This window comes from Vipera berus, assembly GCF_964194415.1.
Source record: "Vipera berus genome assembly, chromosome: Z".
NCBI classification, from domain to species: domain Eukaryota; kingdom Metazoa; phylum Chordata; class Lepidosauria; order Squamata; family Viperidae; genus Vipera; species Vipera berus.
The window spans coordinates 59,375,311-59,402,421 of NC_138205.1; the positions used below are offsets into that span (position 1 = coordinate 59,375,311).

The 27,111-nt window shown below is 43.1% G+C and overlaps 1 protein-coding gene across 1 annotated transcript in view; it reads left to right on the top strand.

The window, feature by feature from the left end:
• INVS (inversin) overlaps positions 1-27,111 on the top strand; it is a gene marked incomplete at its 5' end in the record, with an annotated part of 338,003 nt that overhangs the window by 199,299 nt on the left and 111,593 nt on the right. The window contains 1 exon segment of the mRNA XM_081345332.1: positions 7,219-7,514. Coding sequence (XP_081201458.1) covers positions 7,219-7,514 — 296 coding nt within the window.

Here is a 27,111-nt window from a genome sequence, read left to right on the forward strand (position 1 = left end):
GTGGTCACTTACCATTTTCTTGCCTATCTTAACTTGTGTTTCTATTCTGTTTTTATGGTACTGTTTTTGATAGTTTGGACTGTTTTTTCCCCTTGTGCAAAAAACAATTTAAATAGTTCTGCTTTCTCCCTGTTGCTTGTCACCTTCTTGCCACTTTCTCCCACTAATGGACCAATCATTTCCTTAACTTTTTTCTTGTTTTTTACATGTTGAAAGAAGCTTTTTTTTAATTTTTGACTTTGGTCGCAAGCCTTAGTTCATTTTGAGCCTTAGCTTTCCTCACTTCATCTTTGCAGGCATGGGCTATTTGCTGATATTCTGCTTTAGTTATGTGCCCCTCTTTCCACTTTTTATACTTCTTTTTATCTTTCAATTTATCAGAGAGTTCTTTGTGCAGCCATGCTGGTTTCTTTTGAAAGCTGTAGTTTTTCTTCTTTGTTGGTATTGTACTAGACTGGGCTTTTATTATCTCACTTTTCAAAATTTCCCAAGCTTCTTGAGTTGTTTTCCTCTAGATTCTCATCTATGGAATCCTTCCCAAGCTCTCTCTAAGTTTATTGAAATTAGCTCTCTTAAAGTCCAAGACTGTAGTTTGACTGTGTTCTATTGTTTGTGCTTCCAGAATGTTGAATTCCAATATTGCATGATCACTTCCCCCCAAGGTTCCTGTGGATTCAACACCTTCTATTATTTCATCTCTGTTAGTGAGGATTAGATCCAATATGGCTAATTCCCTAGTTCCCTTCTCTACTTTTTGGGAGACAAAGGTGTCTACTAGGTTTGTCAGGAATCTGTTTGATCTTCCACTTGGTGCAAGAGTTTGTCTCCCAGTTGATGTTAGGGTAATTAAAGTCCCCCAAGCTTCTGATTTTTCTATGGACTCCTATTATTTCTAGGCACTAGATTATCCAGTCATGTGGCAGGAAGTTGAATGACTTCTTGTAATCAATCCATGCTACATTCAGGCTAATCTTCCTTGTCTTGCAGTTTTCCAGAATCTTCTTATCAATTAGGAAACGATATTTTGTCCCTCTGCTCTTTGAGCAGTTTACTTTCTGCTTGGGTGGAAAGAGCTTATTTTCATCTAGATGCTATTGGACTGCATCAACTACCACATCAGTTAATAATTTTAAAGTTGTTGACTTCTGGTTTGCTATCGCGGCGTTGGCGGATGCATGGACGCGAGCTTCATCTTCAGCATCCGGTTTTATCCCGCTGGGGGACCTGGAAAGGATTGGAAGTCGCCCTGTAGAGGCAACGAGCAAGGAGAGGACCCCCAGTTGATCGCGGAAGGGCAGCAGCCCTTCCACTTGATCTGCGTCAACTCTTCAAACCAATGGGAAAAACATCAGCCATAGCAATATGGCCCATCACTCAGCTGCTGACACCAAAGTCAAACTTACTACCAAGCACACTGAAAGCAACACGGATGAAGCTGGGTGAGATTTTATCTTCTCCCTACCCTAAGTACTTTTCTGTAAAAGCTGTTTGAAGTACTATCCCCCTGTGAGGAGAGAGGGGAGGGAATTTCTATCCCACCCTCCAAGAATAGCAGCATCTGACTACCCAGAGGAATTAAGCATCAAAAAGAACAATTTTAATCAAATTGGATTTATATGCCTTTGAAACTTGGGGACCCTAAAGTGTCCTACTCTTACTGGAAATTTTTGTTATTATCTGCAAAAAAAGAAATAAAATTGGAGAAGAACCCAGGAAAATTTGGTGTAAGAAAACAGCTGGGCAGTGAAACTGGCCTAGCTAAACTGTGAATGTAAATCCTTACTGATTTTTGTTTAAACAACTTCTTCTAGAAAGACTGTTTACAAATATGTGAAAGAGATGGACGAAGACCAGCAAAAAATCCTTTCCATGCTAAAAGCAATACATGAAACCATCCTTGCAGCTTGTGACAAAATGAAACCTAAAATCAAAGACCAAGATGCCAGCTTAGATGCACAAAACCAAATTTTGATTGCAACTAAAGAATCAACAATGCAGTAGACAGCAAAAGATGTGGAACAGCTAAATATTAAGACAGAAGACTCAATTAACCAACAAGTACAGCTGATGGATAATCCAGACAAGGAAGTGACAATATTGAAAATGGAAATGACTTTCTATATAAACCAGAAGAAATTTCAGAAAGATCAGATTGAATTGACGACAAATATTCCAGAGCAAATTAACTGGAATCACAGGGCGACAATTTAATGAATACAAATGGGCCAGTCCGTCCAGAAATCTGGCAATCAAATGGTCTCCTTTGATTCAAATAACACATATAAAAATGGAGAGAGATTTATTTGATGATCTAAAAGCGTTGATATGGAAGCCTAGTTGGCAAAGGAAGAAAGCTAGAATAAGGTTGAAAATTGGTGTTTTCATTTATTAGAGGGGACTTTATATTGTCAATTAGAGTGTTAAAAGAAGATGCTGAGATAAGGGGAATTTGGTTTATTAGATTCAAAATAATAGGAAATTAGTGGAAAATAAGGATTTGATTTGTTTAATATTGAAAAATTAGATTTAAAAGGGAAATGAAAATTAACTATCAGGAACATGTTTGATTTATTGACTAACCCAGGCAATATATATATATAATGGTTTTGATCTATTAAAAGGGGATATTTTATTATTAAGTAGAAGATTTAATATGGTGGGAAATAGAAAATTCTTAGGAAATAGAACAAGATTACATTTAAATAGGTAAAGTGTGTATTTTGGATATAACAGTTTCTTATGAAGTGAGATAAGGGAAACCTTGGTTACCCAAAGTTTGAAAATTATGGATATTAAAGGTTAATTAGAATATTGATGAGAAAAATTGAATAAAAATAATATCAGGGCATGGATTGTTTACGAAGATTAATTAAAATATGTATAAGCTAAAATGTATTGATAAATGCAGTGCTTTGTTTGTAAAAGAAAAAGGTGCCGGAACTCACACGTCATACAACCCACCTTGCCTACCCTACAAGGTTCCATCCAAAAAAGGTGTCATTCTGAGCATTCTATGACAAAAAAAGCCCGGGATAAATGTAATAATGATGTTTTCATTGAATTGATATAATTAGAAATGTACTAGCTTGAATATGTTAAGGGAAAAAGAGAAGAAATATTTGATGATGTAACCTGAGATTTGTACTAAAGATTTTGTTATTGAATTACTGTTTAACCCCGCCACCACATTACTTTTTAAATACTTAAATGTAATACTGGAAAACCAATAAAATATTATAAAAAAATAAGTTTAAAGTTGTTGATAAGCTGGTAATTGACTTGTAGTTACCTGGTGTTGCCCCTTTTGCTGAATCTTTCATTGTCAGATAGGTTTTGCCAGATGCTAGCCATTATTCAGGGACGCGGTGGCTCAGTGGGTTAGGACGCTGAGCTTGTCGATCGGAAGGTCGGCAGTTTGGCGGGTCGAATCCCGAGTGCCGCGTAACAGAGTGAGCGCCTGTTACTCGTCCCAGCTTCTGCCAACCTAGCAGTTCGAAAGCACGTAAAAATGCAAGTAGAAAAATAGGGACCACTCCGGTGGGAAGGTAACAGCGTTCCGTGCGCCTTTGGCGTCTAGTCATGCCGGCCACATGACCACGGAGATGTCCTCGGACAAGCGCTGGCTCTTCGGCTTTGAAACGGAGATGAGCACCGGCCCCTAGAGTCGGAAACGACTAGCACGCATGTGCGGGGGAACCTTTACCTTTACCTTTAGCCATTATTCAATTTCATTTCCTTACAGTATGTTGCTAAACTGCTTGGCAACAACTGGGCATAGACCACAAATCTTTGTTTTAATTAAAAACCATGTAGTTTATTTTTACCTGGTGCTGACCAATTCTTGCTTTTTCTTGCCCCTTTCTCACCATTTCTGTTGTTTTTAGCAAGTGTTTTCATTTCATCTTGTTTTTATTCTCATCCACCTCCTTTAACCAAGCTGCATTCTTGTATTTCTTTATCCTATATCTGTACCCAGAACTGCACTGTTTCTTCCTTGTCAGCTGCTGACTGATTCAGTGTAGTCTCTCCTTTGATGGATTGGTAGAAACATTTCTGATTGGATTGAAATTGGAGATTCTGCCTATAATTTGCAAATTGAGCTTTGTATCTACTGATCTTCTTGGCTATATGTAGCTATTATTTACTGCTGTTCTAGATTGCTTGCATCTGATCTCAACTTACTGAGATCCAGCCTAATCTTCCATTTTGATGATACATTATTAGGCTTTTTTCTTTTTTTATTTTGCATAGCAGATATTCAGCTATAACTGCAACTGTGTTATACAATTAGTTGGTTTGTTTCTTGCAATGAGCTGATGCTTATATTTGAAATTATAGTATTGGCATCTTTTAATGTTTGTGGTAGCTGTTTCTTTGGGACAAACTTCAATGCAGGCATCCTTATGTTTTTTTGCTGCTCTAGATGCTCAGTTGTTTTTTGTTTCAATTCTTCTACTTCTTTAATTAGAAGGCTTTATTATTTCTGAGTCAGAGGAGAGGGTGCCTGCTTTCTGAATGAAAACAGCTTTGTTTGTTTTCTCTCCTGCCAATTCCCCCTGGTTTGCTTCCACAGTCTGTGTTACTTCTGTCAAGTCTTTGATTTATTTGACCAGAGTAAAGTTTTTGCAATTCTTCAAATTTAGCTTTTGTGAATACTTTATTTTATATTATAAATCAGTGTTGATCTGCTAACTACTGTTCTGTTATTTCTGATTCTGGATGTTATTCTTTCCAAAAATGTGGTATTTGTTTCAAATATCCTCTTCTTGTTGGACTTGATCTATAATAACAGATCATTATGTCTTTAATTTCCAGTCTGTATATTTGTGACAGGTAAAATACCTTGGGAGTAGTTCTGATCTGCTTGCCCTGGTTGCTCAGCTAACAGTCCTGAGTCCTGTAGCCCATTTCACAGATTTCTCCTCTGTTTAAAGGAATTTTACTTATCTGATTTATTTTGTGGCTTAATAGGAATAAATTTGACTTAATATGCCGAAGTCAAATTGAAGTATTTATACCATGTATACGAAAAATATCACATAATGTATATGATAAAGTAATAATATTATTGCAAAAATTTTAAATAAGCTACTTTTTCAATGCCAAAGGCTGAATGATTTAGCTTTCCAAAGTGCAATTTGCAACTCACTTTGTAGCTTTTCAGGCTCTGAGATTAAATTAGCTGCTTCTGAAGAGAATGCATGACAAGATAGCAATGACAGTTAAAATTAGGGCTTTTTCCTGTCACATCTCATTGAAACAGCACATTTCAGGATTGTTTCTGAAACAGAGGAATCAATGAAGGCATGCTATATAGTCTGTTGTGTGTCAACAGTCATAAATCATGTTACAACACTTAAAGTTTAAAATGGCAGAGAATATTCTGATCTGACATTTACCAACTATCCATTATGTAACATATTGTTTTGTCTTTGCAGGTTTTATTTGTTTACTTCCATTTTTTAAAAAAATAACATTTTGTGTTTGGGCTTGTATTGGATTTCTGTTTGCAACAAATTGATTGCATGGAGAAGGCTGTCATATTATTGTGGGGCGAATTAAATTTAAAGAGATAAAAATATTTCTTTAAAGGATGGAAGGGAACTAAACAATCTTGTCTTCAGAATCAAGGTGCTGAAAATGAACTATGGTTGCCTCATGTTTCCACAAAGAATTGGGCTTTTGTTGTGAATCCAATACATAGGCTGTGTCAGAATCCATTTATATCCCATTCATAAATCCCTATCTGTATGTTCTAAAATCTTACATCCCTCACTGGATTCTGCCATTCCCAAGGAAGAGAAAAGAATATGTTAATTGGCTATCCTTATCCATTTGTTGCAAGGGTGTTTATTTCAGCCTGCCTAGAGGCCGTCATTAGACCAGGGGAAGAACGTTTGAACTGAGAAGAACAAAGAAAGGGAGGGGGGGAGAGATCTGGTTTGTATCTCCGATTAGAATCTGAAAGGGAGGAAGGAAATGTCGTAAAGGCATGGAAGATCCCTCTTCCCTTGGAAGGTTTTGACACCTGAACCTTAATTGATCCAGGACTAACCAAATGGGCTGAGGGGAGGGGGGTTTCACTCGGGGACACTTTAAAAGTACCAACCTGTAACACAGTTTTCAGATCCTGTCTAGATTTCCCACTGACAATTATGTTTTAGTAAAAGTTCCTTTTTGGACAATTCTGTCTCCAAGAGTTGTTCTTTCCTAAGACGTGGATTGGGGTGGGACCTGACAGGCTGCTAATCCTTACTGGAAGAGATAATCTTTCAAATATTCTTAGTCCTCAAACAGGAATATATATAGTAATTTATATTTTACTAAAGAGAAAGAAAGCACAATGTATTTATTGTATTTATATCCTTTTCCCTCTGGGTACAGTTTATATAGAGTTTTAATTTTCATCTCTAGGAACAAATCTGTAAAGTAAGGTACAATGAGATCTGTAGTCAAGAAATTAGTTAAACCAATACTTTCATTACTGCAGTGAACCATATCTACACTTTGCATGGTGTATAGTAAATATACAATAATATGCGCTATTTTCATTCATTTTTGTTCCTGAATAAGTTTCAAAGGCAAACCTATATGTGTTGCATTGATCCAATTTAGGTTGTAACCAAAACATTAATTAGAAAAACTGCTTTATACATTACCAGCAAGATTCAATGCCTGTTATAGGTGTGATCTTTTCACTTGGATTACCTTTTCTTCATCTAGAACTGATTACTTGATCTGCTGTTATGATATTTTTAAGCTTTTTATTGCTGCTTCATTATTTATTCTATTGTTTATATTATTTTCTATGTACTATGTTTTAATATATTTAAATTTAATTAATGTCTTAATTCTTTTATTAAAAAACGTAGGGATTTTGTATGAGAAACAGATTTTTTAAACTAAAATCTAAGTTCTTAGTTTATGATACTGTACAGAATTTTCTCAATCTAAATCAATATGCAAATATTTTATATTAAATATGCAGTTAAATATCCAATGACATCAGTGAGATAATATAATGATTATTAATTTGGTTGGATTAGGTCCTTAGGCTGTTTTACGTGAATAATCTATGATTAGCAGAAAAAGGGTACAAGTAATAGGTGGTTTTGATCTTTTAAAACAATTTCTAACATTTTAAGAACTTTTCAGTGAGAAATTCAAAATAACTCTTATAATCCATTAACTCCTAAATATTATAAATATTGACTGTAGGAAACGAGAAGAAGAAAGTAAAAGAAAAGCCTCAGAACAGCAGAAAGAAATGCAGAATTGCAAAACTACTAAGATCCATATGCAGCAACAAAATTTTCCAGAGACTGAAAGAAATCTTTTGGGAGTTCATACTTCACAGTGCTCTGTTCCACCTATTAAAAGGCATCCATCTGGCAACAGATCACAAAATCAACTAGGAAAAAGCAAGAGAAGCACTGTATTATCAAGCAAAGTGACTATCAAGAGCAAAAGTCATTCAGTAGAGCTACTTGGTGAAGATCACAAAAGAAAAATGGGTTTGTAAACTCTTTTACCATTTGTCAAGTCTAAAACCAGACTCCTCTTCTGAACCATAAAATGGGAGACTGGGAAAGCAAGAATCCAGTGCTTTATACTACCATATATACCATAGTCACCTTTCTGCTATTTGATTTGTGCCAATTAAGCAGCAAATACATCTTGATGAAGTGTCGGGTTTCTGGTCAATAGAGGATAGCTATGCTGATCATAGAAAAAGATGTGTCAGTATATAAAAGTATAGCAATAGTGAAGAGAAAAAGGAAAACAAGTCATAGTTTTTGAGGAAGGATTCAAATGGTTGGAACAATATATGTAAAAAAAGGCTAATAAGAAAGGTAGCTGAGTAAAGATATATCATTGCATATTTTCATCAGGCATATTTCAACAGAGAGGATATAGAAGAAGGCCAAACTAGATGGAATCAAAAGTAGTTCAGATGAGACAAAATTGAGTCAGTTGAGACTCAGTGCTCCAGGAGTTTGACAATAGCAGGGGGGGAAAAGAAAAGAATAGGGTGGGTCATAGACATTTTTATTAAAATGTCTATAAAGAAAGACAAAAACTAATACAAACTAACATAAAGGAAGAAAAAGGAAAAAGAAGGATGACAGAAAGAAAAATGCAAAATTAAATTAAATTAAAGAAAAAGAGAAAAAAATATGAAGAAGTGCCTTACAGTATTCTTCACAGTAGTAATAGCTATATTTTAACCATGATGCCATAATACCCTTCTTTCTATATTTTCTGTCCAATTATCAAAGCCAAAAACAGGCTCAGCTTTTTCATTTTAATGCAAAAAGCTGACAAGAGTTGCCAATAAATGCAGATAGTGTCTTTTCTCTAATTAAAGAATTTAATTTATACAACTCATAAGATGTGTCAGTTTCATTGACTATTCCTTCATAGTGGGTAGTGTTGAATCTCTCTATCTCTATGCATATACTGTAGTACTCTTGTTGCAGTAATCATATATTGCAATAATCTTTCAAGGCTTTTTTCTAACTGTTATCAATAGTTAACATCAGTCCTAAAAGGAAAAGTTCTAGCTTAAGTTGAATATTAATCCTTAAAATCCTTTGTAGCAAAATACTATTTTTAAGTTCAAATTTTTAAAGCTTTTTTTACACCAGTTATGGAGGTTAAAGCTAAGAAAGAATTTATGATGTAAAAGAATTAGTTAGATGGTTTGGTTTTGGAAGATCTACTATAGGGGAATAGAAATATTAATAGGCTTTATTTAAATTAAATAACTTTAATATTGAGGTTTTAATAATGAGAAGATAAAAATATTAAAAAATATATCAAATTGGAATAACAAATAGAATTGATGGAGAAAACTAATTTTAAGATTTAGAAAACAGTAAGATATTTGGATATTACTATGACAAATATGAATTATACAGTATTTTAAAATAATTATGTTAAGACAGGTTGAAATGAAAAAGGACATGTTAGGTTAGGAAAAAATAAAATTGTCATCATTGGGAAGAATCTCTGTGATAAAAATGAATATTTTGCTAAGAATGTTTTTCTTTCAGACACTATCTTGAAAACTAATGTATCATTAATCATTTAAACTAATAATGTATATCATTTAATGGCAAAAAGATATACAGTATCTAAACTTATTTTTATTTATTTATTTTATTTATTTATTTAGATTTATATACCGCCCTTTCTCGAAGCACTCAGGGCGGTTTACAGGGCATTTAAAAAACAGTCAATACAAACATTAAAACAAATTAAAAGAGATTAAATAGAACCCTGAGAAAATTAAAACCCAGTTAAAATTAAAATTAAAAATATTCTCAGCCTGGGCCAGAGAGCTCGAAGAGCCAGGTCTTCAGGTCCCGGCGGAATGAACGGAGGTTGGGGGCAGTCCTAAGCTCCACAGGCAGCTGGTTCCACAGGGCAGGCGCACCCACTGAGAAGGCCCTACCCCTGGGTGTTACGCGCCGGCAGTCTTTAACCGGCGGCACCCTGAGGAGACCCTCCCTGTGGGAGCGCACTGGACAAAGGGAACTTGATGCTGGCAGCAGGTGTTCCCTCAAATATCCCGGTCCCTCGCCATTTAGGGCTTTATAGGTCATCACCAGCACCTTGAATCTCACCTGAAGGGCAACTGGAAGCCAATGCAGCTCGCGGAGTAGAGGTGTTACATGGGAGTATCGGGAGACCCCCATCACGACTCGCGCGGTCGCATTCTGCACCAGTTGAAGCCTTACATGGCAAGGGAAAAAGCAAGAGGTAAATATAAAAGGGATGCGGTGGCTCAGTGGGTTAGGACGCTGAGCTTGTCAATCAAAAGGTCGGCAGTTTGGCGGGTCGAATCCCGAGTGCCATGTAACAGAGTGAGTGCCTGTTACTCGTCCCAGCTTCTGCCAACCTAGCAGTTCGAAAGCACGTAAAAATGCAAGTAGAAAAATAGGGACCACTACAGTGGGAAGGTAACAGGGTTCCAGGGGCCTTTGGCGTCTAGTCATGCCAGCCACATGACCACAGAGACGTTCTCGGACAAGTGCTGGCTTTTCGGCTTTGAAACAGAGATGAGCACTGGCCCCTAGAGTTGGAAACGACTAGCACGCAAGTGCGGGGGAACCTTTACCTTTACCTTACTAAATATAAAGTGTTACAGGTTGCTTATAAAACAGGATGACTGGGTTTACTGCATTTGAAACTGTAATTCACTGCTTGTAATTTGATCCGGATGAAAGAATGGATGTTGTTGGGAAACAAGAGATGTTTACAGTTAGAAGATCCTGACCTGATAAAATTAAAATTGATGTGCACTTTAAAAATAATTTTAGATATGCCATATTGTGAATATGGAATAGATATAAACCAAAGTTGTGGCTAAAGACAAATTTATGGATCTCAGTTCAAGAAACATACCATAGAACAGAAACAGCCAATAAATGCAAATAATTGACATACGGTGAAATATTGGAAAACCATAGGGGAATTTAAAATCAACAGCAGAAGGATATAGTTGTCAATTCTTTTTTCATTTACAGTTATCAGAAAGTTTCAAAATGCATAAAAAGGAATGGAGTAAAGTAAGACAGAACTTGAAGTACAATTGGACATTGATGATGAACATTCATTCATTCTTCTTCACCCTTCAAATCTTTGTTTGATTGCAGACCAGTTACTTAAAACAGAATACAAGAGAATATATATTCTCTTTCTATATATATATATAGTCTAAAATGTCTGAAAGGGTTAGAATCAGTCCTACTGTGTAAAGAGCAAATTACTTAGCAGTACAGAGAATTGTGGACAGAGAATTAGATTGATTTAATAATAGCATTTTAAGGTTAACATAATTCGGAATGATCAGGTTATTTAATAAAAAGTGGAAGTAATACCCTGTTTCCCTGAAAATAAGACCCAACCAGAAAATAAGCCCTAGCATGGTAGTACCTGTCATGCTCCTGCATAGGACAGATAATGGAGTATAATATGTTATAAAGATTCAATTATTCCACATGATGATGAACATGTAACTACTAAAGCATACAAACTTTGAATTTGAAACCGGAAAAACAGGTTAAAGAATGTATAATAAAGTAGGCTAAGAATTTAAAATGTACAGATGGATCAGTCAAAAAATATGTTGTTAAAAGGGTTAACATTTACATTATTTTATGATCTTAAAAAGATTCTTTATAAAATTATGTATCATTGGTATATGATGCCAGAGAAATAATATAAATTGCATAAAGGCAATTCAAATGTATGTTGAAAATATAAACAACTTGTGAAGTGCCAGGCTTCTATGAACTCACGAGAGTGGCATTTGATAGCGTGGCCGATGATTTTTGTTTTGCTCAATTGGTATTGTTTGGGGCCGGTATGTATAGAAATTAAGTATTTGGAATTGTGGCATTTGACTGCTAGCCGGTGTTCATGGATTCTGGTTTTTAACTGATAATGATGTTTGTTCCACATAAAATAGGTTGCGCTGACATCCCCTAAACTCCACTGAAGATGTTACATAGCCTGGAAAGTCCAGGTGTTTTGGTAACCTTCAGTATTTGGAGCAATTGGCATTCAATTCCCAAGTATCACTGGCATCTCTGTGTCCTTGAAGACTGCCACAAACTGGTTCAAAGCATCCCTGGTCTTCCTTAACTGTAATTCCCCCCCTCCCTATTTCCCAGTGCTATCTCAATACATGTTTATTGCCCATTTGTTCCCTCGCTCCTCCCTCCCCCCTTAGCTATTAATGGAAGGACACTGATGAGGCTTAGAGCTGAAGATGGCAAACTGCCCCTCTGTTAGTTCTGCAGAGGAAACAAAAAAGAGAGGGGAAGGGGAGAGAGCAAGAGAGAAATATAAACCTATTTAGTCATTATTCAACAAGGTTACTCTGGATATTGCTTGTAGAATCTCTTAAGCCATTTAAAAGCTTTGATATATTTTGAGTCCACCCATTTGGTTTTGGAAGGTGGATAGTCTTTCCATGCTACTAGATATTGAATTTTCCCTTGGTATGTATGAGAGTCCAAAATGACTTTGATTTCAAAGTGCTGCTCCTCCTCAATCATAATTGGGTCAGGAGATAGTTTCATTGCTGGGCCATAGTGAGGAGGTGATTTCCAGTTTCAATAGGCTGTAGTGGAATACCAGATGGACCCATCTAAGGGTTTTTGGAAGTTTGAGCTCAACGGTGACCAGGTTAATAATTCTTTTAATGGGGAAAGGGCCAATATATTTCAGGCCCAGTTTTTTGGAAGGTTGTCTAGACTTTATTTATTTATTAATGGGATTTATATCCCGCCCTATCTCCCGAAGGACTCAGGGCAGCTAACAACAAAACATATAATAAGTACAGAAATTAAGATAAAAATAAAATTAAAATCATCTGTGCAATAAATTTAAATTAAAAATAAAAATAAATTAAAAATTGTAAATATAATTAAAATGCCTGTCAGTCCAGGTCAGCCTGGTGGAATAGGAGTGTTTTGAGGCCGCGGCGAAAGGATTGGAGATTTTGGGCCATCCGAAGCTCAGGGGGGAGCTGATTCCATAGGACTGGCGCTCCCACAGAGAAGGCCCTCCCCCTGGGGGTCGCCAGCCGACATTGCCTAGCTGACGGTACCCTGAGGAGGCCTTCTCTGTGTGAGCGTACTGGGCGATGGGAATTCGTTCCCGGCAGCAGATGGTCCTGCAAGTATCCCGGGCCTAAGCCATGTAGGGCTTTAAAGGTAAGTACCAGCACCTTAAATCTCACCTGGAGGGCAACCGGTAGCCAATGCAGCTCACACAGGAGGGGTGTAATATGGGAGTATCGGGGTGCTCCCATCACAACCCGTGCAGCTGCACTCTGCACCAGCTGAAGCCTCCAGGTGGTCTTCAAGGGCAGCCCCATGTAGAGAGCATTACAGTAGTCTATACGGGAGGTAACGAGTGCGTGGGTGACTATACGTAGGGCATCTCAGTCCAGAAAGGGGTGCAATTGGTATATTAGGCGAATCTGGGCAAATGCCCCCCTAGCCACGACTCCAATATGATCTTCAAAACTGAGTCGTGAATCTAGGAGGACGCCCAGATTGTGTGCTCTATCAATGGGAGGTAACATCTCTCCTCCTATAGTCAAAGATGGAACCTCTTGGACTAAACGAGATGACGGTATGTAGAGCCACTCAGTCTTGGCCGGGTTGAGTCGAAGCCTGTTCTTTCCCATCCAAATCTGTACCGCTTCCAGGCAACGGGACATCACATCGAGGGCATCACTGGGTTGGTTCGGGGTGGAGATGAATAGCTGGGTATCATCAGCATATTGATGATATTTCACCCCGAAGCCACGGATGATCTCTCCCAGCGGCTTCATATAGATGTTGAACAGGAGGGGCAAGAGCACCGATCCCTGAGGCACTCCACAACTAAGGGGCCTAGGGCTTGACCTCTGCCCCCCTGCTAACACCGTCTGCGAACGGTCCGAGAGGTAGGAGGAGAACCACCGCAGAACGGTGCCTCCCACTCCCAACCCCTCAAGACGACGCAGTAAGATACCGTGGTCGATGGTATCAAAAGCCGCTGAGAGATCTAATAGGACCAGGACAGAGGAATAACCTCTATCTCGGGCCCACCAGAGATCATTCACCAGTGCGACCAATGCCATCTCCGTGCTATACCCGGGTCTGAAACCCGATTGGTACGGATCCAGATATTCAGCTTCCTCCAGGATCAAAGGGAGCTGTCGTGCCACCACGCTCTCAACGACCTTCGCAAGAAAGCGAAGGTTGGAGACAGGATGGAAGTTGTTTAAAATAGCTGGATCCAATGCAGTTTTCTTAAGGAGGGGCCTTACCACCGCCTCTTTCAAGGCGGCAGGGAAGTACCCTTCACTCAGTGAGGCATTGATAACTGCTAGGAGCCAGCCTCGTGTAACCTCCCGAGATGCATAGACTAGCCAGGAGGGACACGGGTCCAACAAACATGTGGTGGCACTTAGTTTCCCCATGATCTTGTCCACTTCATCCGGGATTCACAGGATCAAATTCTTCCCAAATGTTCTCGGCCAAATTCATCGTTTTCCTCTCGTCAGATACTGCCCAGTCAGAGTCCAGACCAGCCCGAATCTGAGCAATTTTGTCCACCAGATATTTACTAAATTCCTCAGCCCGTCCATGTAGTGGGTCCTCTCCCATCCCTTGATTTAAAAGGGAGCGGACCACTCTAAATAGGGCAGCCGGGCGGTTATCTGCGGACGCAATGAGGGTGGTGAAGTAAGCGCGCTTTGCCACCCTCATTGCCACAAGATAAGATCTAGAAAAGGATCTTAACTGTGTTCGGTCAGACTCGGACCGACTGGTTCTCCAAATGCTCTCTAGGCCCCTTCTCTGGCATTTCATCTCCTGCAGGTCCTTGGAGAACCAAGGAGCGAGTCGGGACTTGCGCCGGGTCAGAGGCCGCAAAGGGACAACGCGGTCGAGAGCCTCCGAAGCAGCCTGTTGCCAGGCATTAACTAAGGACTCGACTGGGCTGTGGGAGAGGGAGGTGGGAATCAGTCCAAGCGCCATCTGGAATTTATCTGGGTCCATCAGGCGCCTGGGGCGGAACCATCTGGTCGGTTCCGCCTCCTGACAGCGGGGGGTGACGTGACGGAGGCCCAACCGCAGGAGATAATGGTCTGTCCATGAAAGGGGTTGCGATGTTGCAGTAACCCCACCCAGTCCATTAAGCCATTGCCCAGAGATAAAAATAAGATCAGGCATGTTTCCTCCCTCGTGAGTCGGGTCCTGAGTAATTTGGGTCAGGTCCATGGCCGTCATGGAAGCCATGAACTCTCGGGCCACCTCCGATGCACTGCCCAGGGAAGGTAGATTAAAGTCTCCCAGAACCATAAGTCTTGGAAATTCAACCGCCAATCCTGAGATGGCGTCAAGTAGCCTGGGTAGAACCGTTGCTGCGCAGCTTGGAGAGAGGTATACCAGAAGTAGGCCCAACTGACCACCAGGACCCCATCTTAAGAGGAGGGATTCACATCCGTCTATCTGAGGGGCAGTGGCCTCCCACGGATGGAGGGTTTCTCTGATAACGACCGCCACACCACCTCCCCTACCCTGAGCTTGAGGTTGATGCAGCACACGGAAACCTGGAGGGGATAAATCAGTCAGAGGGACCCCTCCCTCTAGGCCCAAGTACTTTAGGTACTTGGTAGATAAATAGATCCTGTTCCCAACTTTAAAGTTTTGTTTTGTTTTGTTTCACACATCTCTTGTCAGCTTCCCTTGCTTCTCCAGGGCTTTTCTTACTATCGGCCAGATGTTTTGCAGTGGGGTGATCTACTCCTTTAAGGAGGCAGTCAGTGGGGTGGCCTGAGGCAACTTGTGGATAGACACAAAGTCCTACCTCGTGGCCACTTTAAAGGGGATGAATCCAGTGCTACTGTGTACTGAGTTGTTGTTAGCAACCTTAGCGAAAGGAAGGAGGTCCGCCTAACTTTGCTGTTGATAATTAATGTAACACCTGAGATTTTGCTCCAAGATCCCATTTGCACATTTACAGCCTCCATTAGTTCCACATGATGGGAGGAGCTAAGCCCCTGACTGGTCCCCAAAAGTTTTAAGAACTCTTGCCAAAACTATGAAGTGAACTGGATGCCGCGGTGTGAGATTATTCTCTCTGGGGCTCCATGCTGTATGAAACATCCAATTTTTTTTTAATTTCCATTTATATCCCGCCCTTCTCCGAAGACTCAGGGCGGCTTACAAGCTTAGCAGTAGCCTTCATTCTATGTATATGCCTGCTTATTAGGGCTTTCACACCACCCCCCCCAAGCGGCATTATTACAAAGTCAGCTTATTGCCCCCAACAATCTGGGTCCTCATTTTACCTACCTCGGAAGGATGGAAGGCTGAGTCAACCTTGAGCCTGGTGGGACGCGAACCTGCACTAATTGCAGGCAGCTGGTGTTACTTAAGGAGGCATTAGCCCACTGCTCCACCAAGGCTCCACAGTGATTCCTGAACTCTTGAGTAGCTCTACTATAAAGTCTATTGAAATCTCTTTCCATAGGACCTTGGGGTCAGCCACTGGCTGGAAGAACCCTGGAGTCTTCCCTTGCTGCTTTTTTGTAGAGGCACAGTTAGGGCAGCTAACTGTGGATTTTAGTTTAGCTTACACTCTGGGGTGACTGGAGCTGCTAGTTGCTGGGAGGGCATAACCAATCTAACCACCTCTGGCTTTGAACTGTAATATTGTGGTATCTGGATAGGGCATCTGCTAGGAAGTTCTTCCCCCTGGGAGATATCGCAGGGTGAAATTGAATTGATTAAAGTATTGAGCCCAGTAGACCTGTTTGGGAGATAACCTCTATCGGATTTTTAGGGCTTGTTAAGTTTTTGCGATCAACCCATACCTCAAAAGGGGTTTTCCCCCCTTCCAAGAAATGCCTCCAGGTTAAGAGCGCCCAACGCGCACCGCACATGCCTTCTTTTCTCATACTGCTCACTTATGCTCAGTTTCTGTAAGCTTCTGGAAGTAAAGGCATATAGTTGCAGAATACCCTCATTTTTCTGCAAGAGCACAGCTCCCAGAGCATCATCACTTGCATCTGCCTGAATCACAAAGGGGGCATTGGGATCTGTGTGGTTCAGTACCAGTTCTGCTGCAAATAAGTGCTTGACCTCTCAAATACCGCTTGGCATTCCATTGTCCATCTCAGTGGCTAGCTAGGTTTGGGGATGGAGAGGACTATCTGGGCAAACGATGGGATGAATTGGTAGTAAAAGTTGGCAAACACCAACTGTTTCTGTGTGCAGGGAGGAGCCCACTCCAGCACTGCACATACTTTCTCAGAGTCCATTTTTATTCTTTTGTAGGAGATGCGATACCCTAAATAGTCAATTTTAATTTGGTGGAAATTGCATTTAGACAGTTCACATACAATTGGGTTGCTCTAAGTTTTTTGAGCACAACCCTGCCCAATTTTATGGGCTCTGCCGTAGTCTCAGTATGGATTAGAATATCATCCAAATAGAGCCAAACTTCTTTGTATACATGTTAATATAGAACTTAGTTTATCAGCTACATGATTACAGCAGGTGCACCCTGTAGCCCGAAGGGGAGAACTTGTATTTGGAAACAACCTAAGGGGCAATTAAATGCTGTTTTCCATTCATCATCTTCCTTAATCCTAACCCATTAATACTCCTCCCGCAAGTCCAGTTTGATAAAAATCTTCCCTTTGGTCAAATGGGCTAGCATATCCTTTATCAAAGGCAACTGGTAGACATTTTCAATGTACACAGCATTTAGTCAACCCATAAACTATCCTTCTTTTCCCTGAACAGCACCAGAGCAGCCACTCTAGTTCTGGCAGGCTGTATGAAACCATGCTTTAGGTTTTTATCTATGATGACTCACTGTTCCTCTAATACTCTAGGGGTCATTGAGCATAGTTTAGATTTGGGCAGTTTAGCACCCAGTAGATTTCTATGGAGTAGTCAGTTGGCTGCTCAGATGGAAGTGTGTCCAAACTCTTTTCACTAAAAAAGTCATAAGTCATAATTATTTAAGCATTCTAGGATCACCTTTGAGGCATTCCTTTGCTACAGCTCCCACCTCCCTTTTCATCTTGCCCATGGCAGTTTAGGGGCAGGGGATCTCAAGGTTGTTTCCTAATCCCCCTTTTGGGCTAGCCTGCTGAATTTTTAACAGCTCCTTCTCCAGTTCACATAGGGATTCTACATTAGTAGTCATGCCAAACCTAGCATAAGGGGGCTCTCCATGCCAGGAGCCACAATAAAGCTCAAAGTCTCATCTCATCTCTGATGGTTCAGTGACACACATTGCTGGGATTCCCCCCCTTCCCCACATACACACACTATTGAGCCATCCAGATGACAGAAAGCCATGAGTACTTTGAGTTGCTTAAGTCTCAAACCTAGTTTTTCAACTAGGGCAGGATTGACCAGACATCTGGTGCAGCCAAAGTCCAGGAGGGCCACTAGGTTTCCTTTGCACCCCAAGATGGAACCATCAGTTCTATGGGGATGGTTACTGACATGACTGGACAACTTTACAAGGGATCATCATCTGAGTCAGTGTTGCTCTCAATTGAGCCATAGTTGGGACAGTCAAAGTTCTCTTGCTATATCTGGGGGATGGGGTGAACTTGATGACCTGCACTCTCTCCAGGGTTGTATCTCGTGTTCTCTGGTGAAGAACAAGTGGTTCCAAGCCGACAAGGGAAAATGCATGATGCAACATGGTTTAGCTTGGGTGGTAGCAAAATTGTATGTCCATGAAAGTCAACAGATAGTGGTCTTACAGAAAAGCCATGACTCCAAAGTTGTGGGACATTTCGGTTTTGTCGAAAACTTACACTTGGTTAAGAACCAATGTTGGTGGTCATCACTAAAGAAAGGCACAGAGAGTCATTTAAACAACCCTAATTGTTCCTCTGCAAAAATCCCTTAGCTATTAATGATAGGATACCAATGAGGCTTGGAAATGAAGATGGCAGACTGACACATACCATTTTTAAATGATAGAATAAAATAGAATAGAATAGAGCTGGAAGGGATCTTGGAGATCTTCTAGTCCAGCCCCCTGCTCAAGCAGGAGAACCTATATCATCTCAGACAAGAGACTGTCTAGCCTCTTTTTAATGATTTGGAATTCATTTTTTAAAACGATAAGCTTTAGTTTTATCAAGTAGTGTGTAGAAGTTGATTTCTTATCATTTTCTCTTTGTCTTTTTGAGTAACTGTTTTTTGTTTTATCTCCAAGTTTTTCACATGTTCCTTTTATAAATCCAAAATAAGACCTTCCTCATCTCTCTTCCGATTTATTGTTTTTATGTCCCCTGTAATTATTAAGACAACTGATTTCACTGAAAGATTTTTGCATAATGTATATGGGTCAATATAAAAGAAAAAAAAGTGACATTGCCATAGGTGTATATTACAGGCCACCCAACCAATCAGAAGAATTAGATGAACTCTTTGCCAACCAGTTAACAAATTCATGTAGGATACATACCACAGTAATAATGGGAAACTTCAACCATCCAGATATCAACTGGGAGACAAACTGCAGAGAGCGGGAGATCAAACAGATTCCTAACCAATCTAGCCGACAACATTGTCAGCCAAAAGGTGGAGGAGGGAACTAGATGCAAAGCTATACTGGACTTAATCCTTGCAACAGAGAAGAAGTCATAGAGGGAATCGAAATTACCAGAAACTTGGGCAAAAGTGACCACATCATACTGGAATTTAATATAATGCAAACACTAGCAATTGAAAACAATCCAACCAATGTCCTAAACTTCAAAAGAACCGACTTTAACAAACTTTGAGAGAACCTAGGAAAAATCCCATGGATGAAAATCCTAAAGAGGAAAACAACCCAGGAAGCATGGGAAACACTGAAAAATGCTATCACAAAAGCCCAGACCAGCAGAATACCACTGAGAAAGAAAAACAAGAAATCCAAGAAGAAACCAGCATGGCTGCACAAAGATCTCTCTAACAAACTAAAAGACAGAAAAGACAAATACAAAAAATGGAAAGAGGGGCACATAACTAAAGCCAATTATCAGCAGACAGCCAGAACATGCAAAGATGAAATTAGGAAAGCAGAGGCTCAGAACGAACAAAGACTTGCAACAGAAATCAAGGACAATAAAAAAAAGTTTCTTCCAACATATTAACAAGAAAAAAATCAAGGAAACTGTAGGCCCACACAAGAGAGAAGATGGCAAGGAAATTACAGGCAACAGGGAGAGAGCAGAGCTGCTTAACTCATACTTTGTGTCAGGCTCCACACAAAAAGAAATTATAGCCCAAAACAACCAAAACCACTGCAAAAGACACATTAGAACCAAAAATTAAAATAAGCAAGAAAATGGGAAGGATACACCTATACAACCTTGATGAATACAAATCACTGGGACACGACAGGCTACACCCCAGAGTTCTGAAGGAGTTGGCAGATGTTGTACTAAATCTTTCATAAATCCTGGAGCCCCGGGGAAGTACCTGAGGATTGGAAAAGGGCTGATACAGTCCCTATCTTCAAGAAAGGGGGGGAAATGGACCCAGGAAACTACAGACCAATCAGTTTAACAGCAATACCTGGGAAAATCCTAGAAAAATTATCAAAAAACAGATCTGCAAAAAGCTAGAAGCAAACAAAGTCATAACTAGTAGCCAGTATGGGTTTGAATGAATTCCCAGTGCTCACCTATTTCTAAGTGTAGGGTTCAGTTAATTGTGTGACTAAAGTTCCTCCCATTAGGGAGCTATCGTATGCCCATTTTCATGGCAAATGGCAAGCTAATAAAGCACCGGGAGCATCCAGAGTGTTGGATTACTTTTAAGAGCACTTTTAAATCTACCTGTGCCCCCATATTAGGAATTATGAGTTTGGCAGGTAGTGAGAAAGGTGGGGCGTATTGACTCACCATCAGGTTATTCTCTCCTTTGTCGTCGCTGTTGTAAGAGGATAGAGTGGCGGCGGGTCTGGCTTGGGTATTGGCACTCTCCTGCATGGTGGATGTGACTTGGGCAACAGGTTCCTGTGTGATCCAGTTGGATTTCTCTCTCATTGGCTGCTGGGCCAGGTTCTTTCTCATTGCTGATCCCAGTCTACTCTGCTGCTGAGGGTAGAGGACCGGGCAATTCACTGCTCGATGTCCCTATTGTCCACACCGGAAACACTTGATTGGTGGGCCTGCAGGTGGCCTGGGACGTGCAGTAGCCACAGCAGTTGGAGGTTTTTTGGGGGGTGGCTGCCGTTTGGGTTGCTTTGGTCTCAAGTTGGCTTCAGGTGGGGGTGGCTTCCTATAGCTGGCAAGCTGAACGTCTAGTCTTATTGCTGCCTGGTACCATTCTTGCAGCTGATCAGGTACTGCTCGATAGATACAGGCCTAGGAGAAGTGATTGTCTAGTCCACAGGTTGGTAACCTGTGGCTCTGGAGCTGCATGCGGCTCTTTCAGCCTTCTCCTGCTGCTCCCTGTCATCCTCCGCCATTTTCAGAAAAAGAGATAGAGAGAGGTACTTGCGCTTCCCTTCTCTCTCTCTCTCTCTCTCTCTCTCTCTCTCTCTCTCTCTCTCTCTGTGTGTGTATGTGTGTGCGTGTGTGTGTGTGTGTGTGTGTAAAAAAGAGAGTGGCCTCAGAAAGCAGCAGCTCTCAAGGGCAGGAGAGCCAGCCCAATAAGAATGTGTGTCAGCTTGTCCAAGAATAGCGTGAAGCCAGCTTGCCAGGTGAGGAGAAGATCAGAGAGAGGGAGGGGGGAGAGAGAGGGAGGGAGGGAGAGAAAGAGGGAGGGAGGGGGAGGGAGAGAGAGAGAGAGAGAACTCATGCACAGCAGGCTCTATTTCTTTTTAATTAAACTCTTCAATCAAGCTTCCCCCCCCATGTATGTGCACGCACATGCGTTTTGTGGCCCCCAGTGTTTTTTTTCTTCTGGGAAATGGGTCCAACTGGCTCTTTGAGTGTTTAAGGTTGCTGACCTCTGGTCTAGTCCCTTTGATGTGATGGACTAGGAATTGCTCGGGCCACCTCTATCCGACCGGCTATCTTGCTAAATTCTTGTATGTATTCCAGTGCAGGCCTGCCAGCTTGCTTTATCTTGTGGACTTGTTCTTCCAATCCCCACTGCTGCTGGCTTGAGGGGGGCTGTGGCATCCCCAGTTACTGTGGGCCCCTCTGCGGCCCTGGAGTGGATTGTTGCTGGATTCCCATCGTTTGTGAGCTCCTCAGTGGTTGCTGTACGTTTGGGGGAGATGACTACCCCCACTGCTGCTGCTGTACTCCCATTGGTTGCTGGCCTCCTGCTAGCTGCATCACCCCAAGTTGTTGCAAGGCCCCCAACAGCTGCTGCATATTCAGGGGTTGCAACCACCCCAGCTTGGCTGCTGCACTGGCACAGGCTGCTGGCCCCCCACTTGTGGGACCTGCGACATCCTCCATTGCTGTATGGGCCTCGGGTTAGGTGGTCGATAAGCACGTCGATCTGGGGATTGGCTGTCCCAGTGACAGCTCGGGCTCCTATCTCACCGGTGGCAATCTGGGCTTTTGGAGGGGTGATGACTGGAAGTATCTCTCTCTGCAGGGCTGGAGGCCCCGGTAGAGGCTTCAAGGATGGGGAGGCTGCCTGGTCTGCACAGGAGGGGCTGGGGGTTTCCCTTATCAGGAGTTGATGGCTGCCTCATTGATCATCATGATCACTGGCATATGGGAATGGGAAGGTTGCTTTCTGCTTCTCATCTCTAGCTCCTCAAACCTCTCCACCAACTTCTCCACTGACTGACTGTGAGCTGCGGACAGGTACTTCCACTCACCAAAATTGTTGGACAATATTGTAGTTCTCCACCAGTCTGGGGAGTGCAACGTGCAGGAATCTCTTTGTAGTAGCTCAACCTCATCTGCCTTTGAAGCACTTGAGGGTGGCCAGGCCATCTCGAGGTGTCTGGAGTCTTTGCTGGCCTGGGTCCATTTTGACAAAGTGCCTTGGGCTTTGCCCCCAGCTGGGAGGCCTGAAAAAGCTGTCGCTCTCCCCCCTAGGGTAGCAGCCGCCGCCAGGGTGCTGGTTTCAGGCACTCTTTCTTTCTCCATGCTGAGATCTTCCTTGAATCTTTGTCGGCTTATCCCTCGATTCTAGGGACAGCGACTGGGGCTCGGGACCCCAAGATAGTTAGGAAAAAGTTGGAGGTTTTAGCTTAGTGTCTTGGTTCTGCCAGATGAAATTCTTCAAAGAACTTTGAGGCATTGTTTACCTTAAACAATCTTTATTTGAGTAGCATAGCATTGACACTAACATAATCAAAGCCAAAAACTGAATTCCCCTTCCCTGAGCACATAGTATCAAAGCACAATTCCCTCCCCCAGTTAACAGTCATAAATCACATTCCCCAATTAGTTTAAAGCGCAGGCTTCCCCTCCAGCTCTCCAGTCCGCCAATTCTTTATCATCCCTTATTTCAATAACCTTGGTTCTCATGCTAGGTTCAGTGTTATTATGTCTAGCTAGATCAGACATGTCAAACACAAGGCCTGGGGGCCAGTTCCAGCCTGCAAAGTGGTTTCATGTGGCCCACGAAGCCATCCTGGAAACAGTGAGAGAATGGCCCCCTCTGCCTTGGCCTCAACCCAGGCCAGCCAGAAGCCAATGTACAATTTCATGGTAGCCATCTATGCTGAAACGCATTCAGTCTTAGCTCTACAAGGTCGTCTGGAAACAGTGAGGGACCAGCCCCTGCTGCGTTGGCCCTGCTCCCTGGGTGCGCACTGGGGAGGTATCACACTTTGTGAGGAATGAAGAAATGCACCATTGCCTGGAAGTGGCCAGCACATGCCTCTGCCTACCTCGGGCAGGCTAGGGGCTGGGCAGCATTGCGCTTCTCTTCAGATTCATGCCACTTGGCTCAGCCTCTCAGCACTGTGAGGAGAGCACCCCACTGCCTGCCAAAACCGGGCAGGCTGGGGGCTGGGCAGCATTGCGCAGGTAACATTGACTCATGGCTGCTCATGGCATCCCCTCCCCCAGAGCCCACCAAGCCGGATATGTGAAGTAGGCAAGGGCCATGTGCTGGCCACTTCCAGGCGATGGTGCATTTCTTCATTCCTCATAAAGGATGACACTTCCCAGCTGCATTTCTTGCCTGTTTTTCTCCCTCCCTCATCTCAAATATTTTCCCACCACTCGAAGGAAGGAAGGAGAGGGAGGATCTGAGGGAAGTCCTGCCTTAGTCCTGCCCTGCTGCCCTTTCACCATTCCCTTGCTCCCTCCTCCTGGCCTATCCTGGGGGGTCTGCCATCCTGTTGCTAAGGAAGCTTTGGATACAAAGCCAGGTCTCCTCACATGGAGAGGGAGTGGGCCTCCCTCTTGACTTTGCCCTCATACCCATCATGAGCAACCTGGCTAAGGAAAGCAAGCACAGCAGCAGCAGCCTTGAGGAGTAGGTAAGTGCAGATGGGCGCCCTCTTGGGGAAGTGGGGATGGGCTTAGTGCCGCAGGTGCTTGAGGGCTGGGCTGGGCATTTGACCTCCATGCCACCATCCAGCCCCCCCCCCCCCCGCATGGCCTGAGAGGAACAGTGAGGCTCCTACAGTGGACCATGCCTTGGCACTTGTCCCGGTCCCATCTCCTTCTACCAGCAACTCTCAGATCTGTCCCACTCCTGCCCAGGCCCCCATAGGCACCCTTGATGCGAAAGATGTAGAGCTGGCCATGCCCACCCAGTAGGCCACACGCACTGCAGCCACGCCCACCCAGTAGGCCACGCCCACCCTGGACACACACACACTGAGGGCAACCGCAGTGCTGATGCAGCCCTCAATAAAATTGAGTTTGACACCCCAAGCTAGACTCTCATGCAGATCCCCCCCTCCAGAGCATCATCTAACTCTAAAAGCAAAAAGAATAAAATGCATCTCCATCTGTTGTCAATGCAAAAACATCCGATGCTAGCAGCATTGACACCTAGCCCCTTAATTTTCCAGGAGCAATACTTTAGTATTTCCTTGTAATTTCTGTAGCAAAATATTATCCATTGCCAACTTGCTGGGCCTAACATAGGGCAGGTTAAGTGGTTTGCTCATCTATAGAGAATATCCTGGGATTCTATACTATTCAAGGCATATATAAAGAAGACGAGGCAGATCCAGAAGAAGATGAAGAGACAGTGTCAAAGACATGCTATCACAGCATATAATAATAATAATAATAATAATAATAATAATAATAATAATAATAATAATAATAATAATAATAATAATAATAATAATAATAATAATAATAATAATAATAATAATAATAATTTTATTTGTATACCGCCCTTCTCCCGAAGGACTCAGGGCGGTGAACAGGGCAAACATATAAAAGTACAAAGATAAAAAAGTTAAAGAAGAATTAAACACAATGCCCAAGCTAAAACAATAAGTAAATATATTAAAAACAACAATAAAATCCCAACCCATCCCCCATCAGGCCAGGCCGGCTTGTTCGAACAAATAAGTCTTCAGATCGCGTTGGAAGGAGTGAAGGTCGGGCGTCATCCAGAGCTCAACCGGCAACCGATTCCATAAATCCGGGGCGCCCACAGAGAAGGACCTCCCCCTGGGGGCCACCAGACGACATTCTCTGACCGGTGGCACCCTGAGGAGGCCCTCTCGGTGGGAACGCACAGGGCGGAGGGAAGTTGATGCCGGCAGCAGGTGATCCCTAAGGTACTCCGGACCCATGCCATGTAGGGCCTTGAAAACCATTACCAGAACCTTGAATCTCACTCGGAAGACAACTGGGAGCCAATGCAGCTCACGGAGCAGAGGTGTAACATGGGAGTATCGGGAGACTCCCAACACAACTCTTGCGGCTGCTTTCTGTACCAGTTGGAGCCTCCAAGTGGTCCTCAAGGGCAGCCCCATGTAGAGAGCGTTGCAGTAGTCTAAACGAGAGGTCACGAGCGCATGAGTGACCGCACACAGGGCATCCCGGTCTAGATAGGGCCGCAACTGGTGCACCAGGCGAACCTGGGCGAAGGCCCCCCTAGTCACAGTTACTATGTGGTCTTCCAAAGTAAGCTGTGAATCTAGGAGGACTCCCAAGTTGCGAGCCCTATCTACGGGGGGGTAATAGCTCACCCCCCCCATAGAAAGAGATGGAATATTCTGAATATCCTGAGATGCCGGTATGTACAGCCACTCAGTCTTGTCGGGGTTGAGTTGAAGCCTGTTCCTCCCCATCCAGACCCGAACCGCTTCCAGGCAACGGGACATCACGTCGAGGGCATCACTGGGGTGGTTTGGGGTCGAAATAAAAAGCTGGGTATCATCAGCGTACTGATGATACCCAACTCCAAAACCACGAATGATCTCACCCAGCGGTTTCATGTAGATGTTGAACAGGAGAGGCGAGAGAACCGACCCCTGACGAACTCCACAAGTGAGAGTCCTCGAGGTCGACCGCTGCCCCCCTGCCAACACCGACTGCGAACGTCCCAGGAGATAGGAGAACCACTGAAAAACTGTGCCTCCCACTCCCAATCCCCTGAGACGCCGCAGCAGGATACCATGGTCGATGGTATCGAAAGCCGCTGAGAGGTCTAATAGGACTAGGACAGAGGAATATCCCCTGTCCCGGGCCCTCCAGAGATCATTCCCCAGAGCGACCAATGCCGTCTCCGTGCTGTACCCGGGCCTGAAACCCAATTGGTTACGGGTCTAGATAATCCGCTTCATCCAGGACCAGAGGGAGCTGATGCGCCACCACACTCTCAACAACCTTCGCAAGAAAGCGAAGGTTGGAGACCAGATGAAAGTTATTTAACACAGCTGGGTCCAAGGCAGGCTTCTTGAGGAGAGGTCTCACCACCGCCTCCTTCAGGACAGCGGGGAAACTGCCCTCACTCAAAGAGGCAGATATAATCGCCTGGAACCAGCCTCGTGTCCCCTCCCGAGCTGCATAACCCAGCCAGGAAGGGCACGGGTCCAATAAACATGTGGTGGAGCTCAACCTCCCCATAATCCTGTCCACTTCCTCCGGAGTCACAGGATCAAACTCCTCCCAGATAACATCAACAAGACCACCCGTGTCCTGATCGTCAGACTCTGCCCAGTCGGAGTCCAGACCGGTCCGAATCCGAGCGATTTTGTCCGACAGATGTTGACTAAACTCCTCGGCACGACCCTGCAAGGGTTCCTTCCTCACCTCCTGATTAAGGAGGGAGCGGGTCACCCTAAACAGGGCGGCCAGGCGGTTATCTGCGGACGCGATAAGGGTAGCGAAGTGATTAGACCTCGCCGCCCTTATTGCTGCGAGATAAGACCTAATATAGGTTCTTAGTCGCAATCGGTCGGATTCGGATCGGCTGGATCTCCAACAGCTCTCTAGGCCCCATCTCCGATGCTTCATCTCCCGAAGCTCCACGGAAAACCATGGAGCTTTCTGGGATCTGCACCGGGTCAGGGGCCGCAAGGGTACAACTCGGTCAAGTGCCTCCGTGGCTGCCCTTTCCCAGGCTTCCACTAAGGCATCTGCCGAGTTGTGAGCAACGGAGGCAGGTGGGGACCCCAGCGCTGCCTGGAACCTATCAGGGTCCATTAAGCGCCTGGGGCAGTACCATCTAGTTG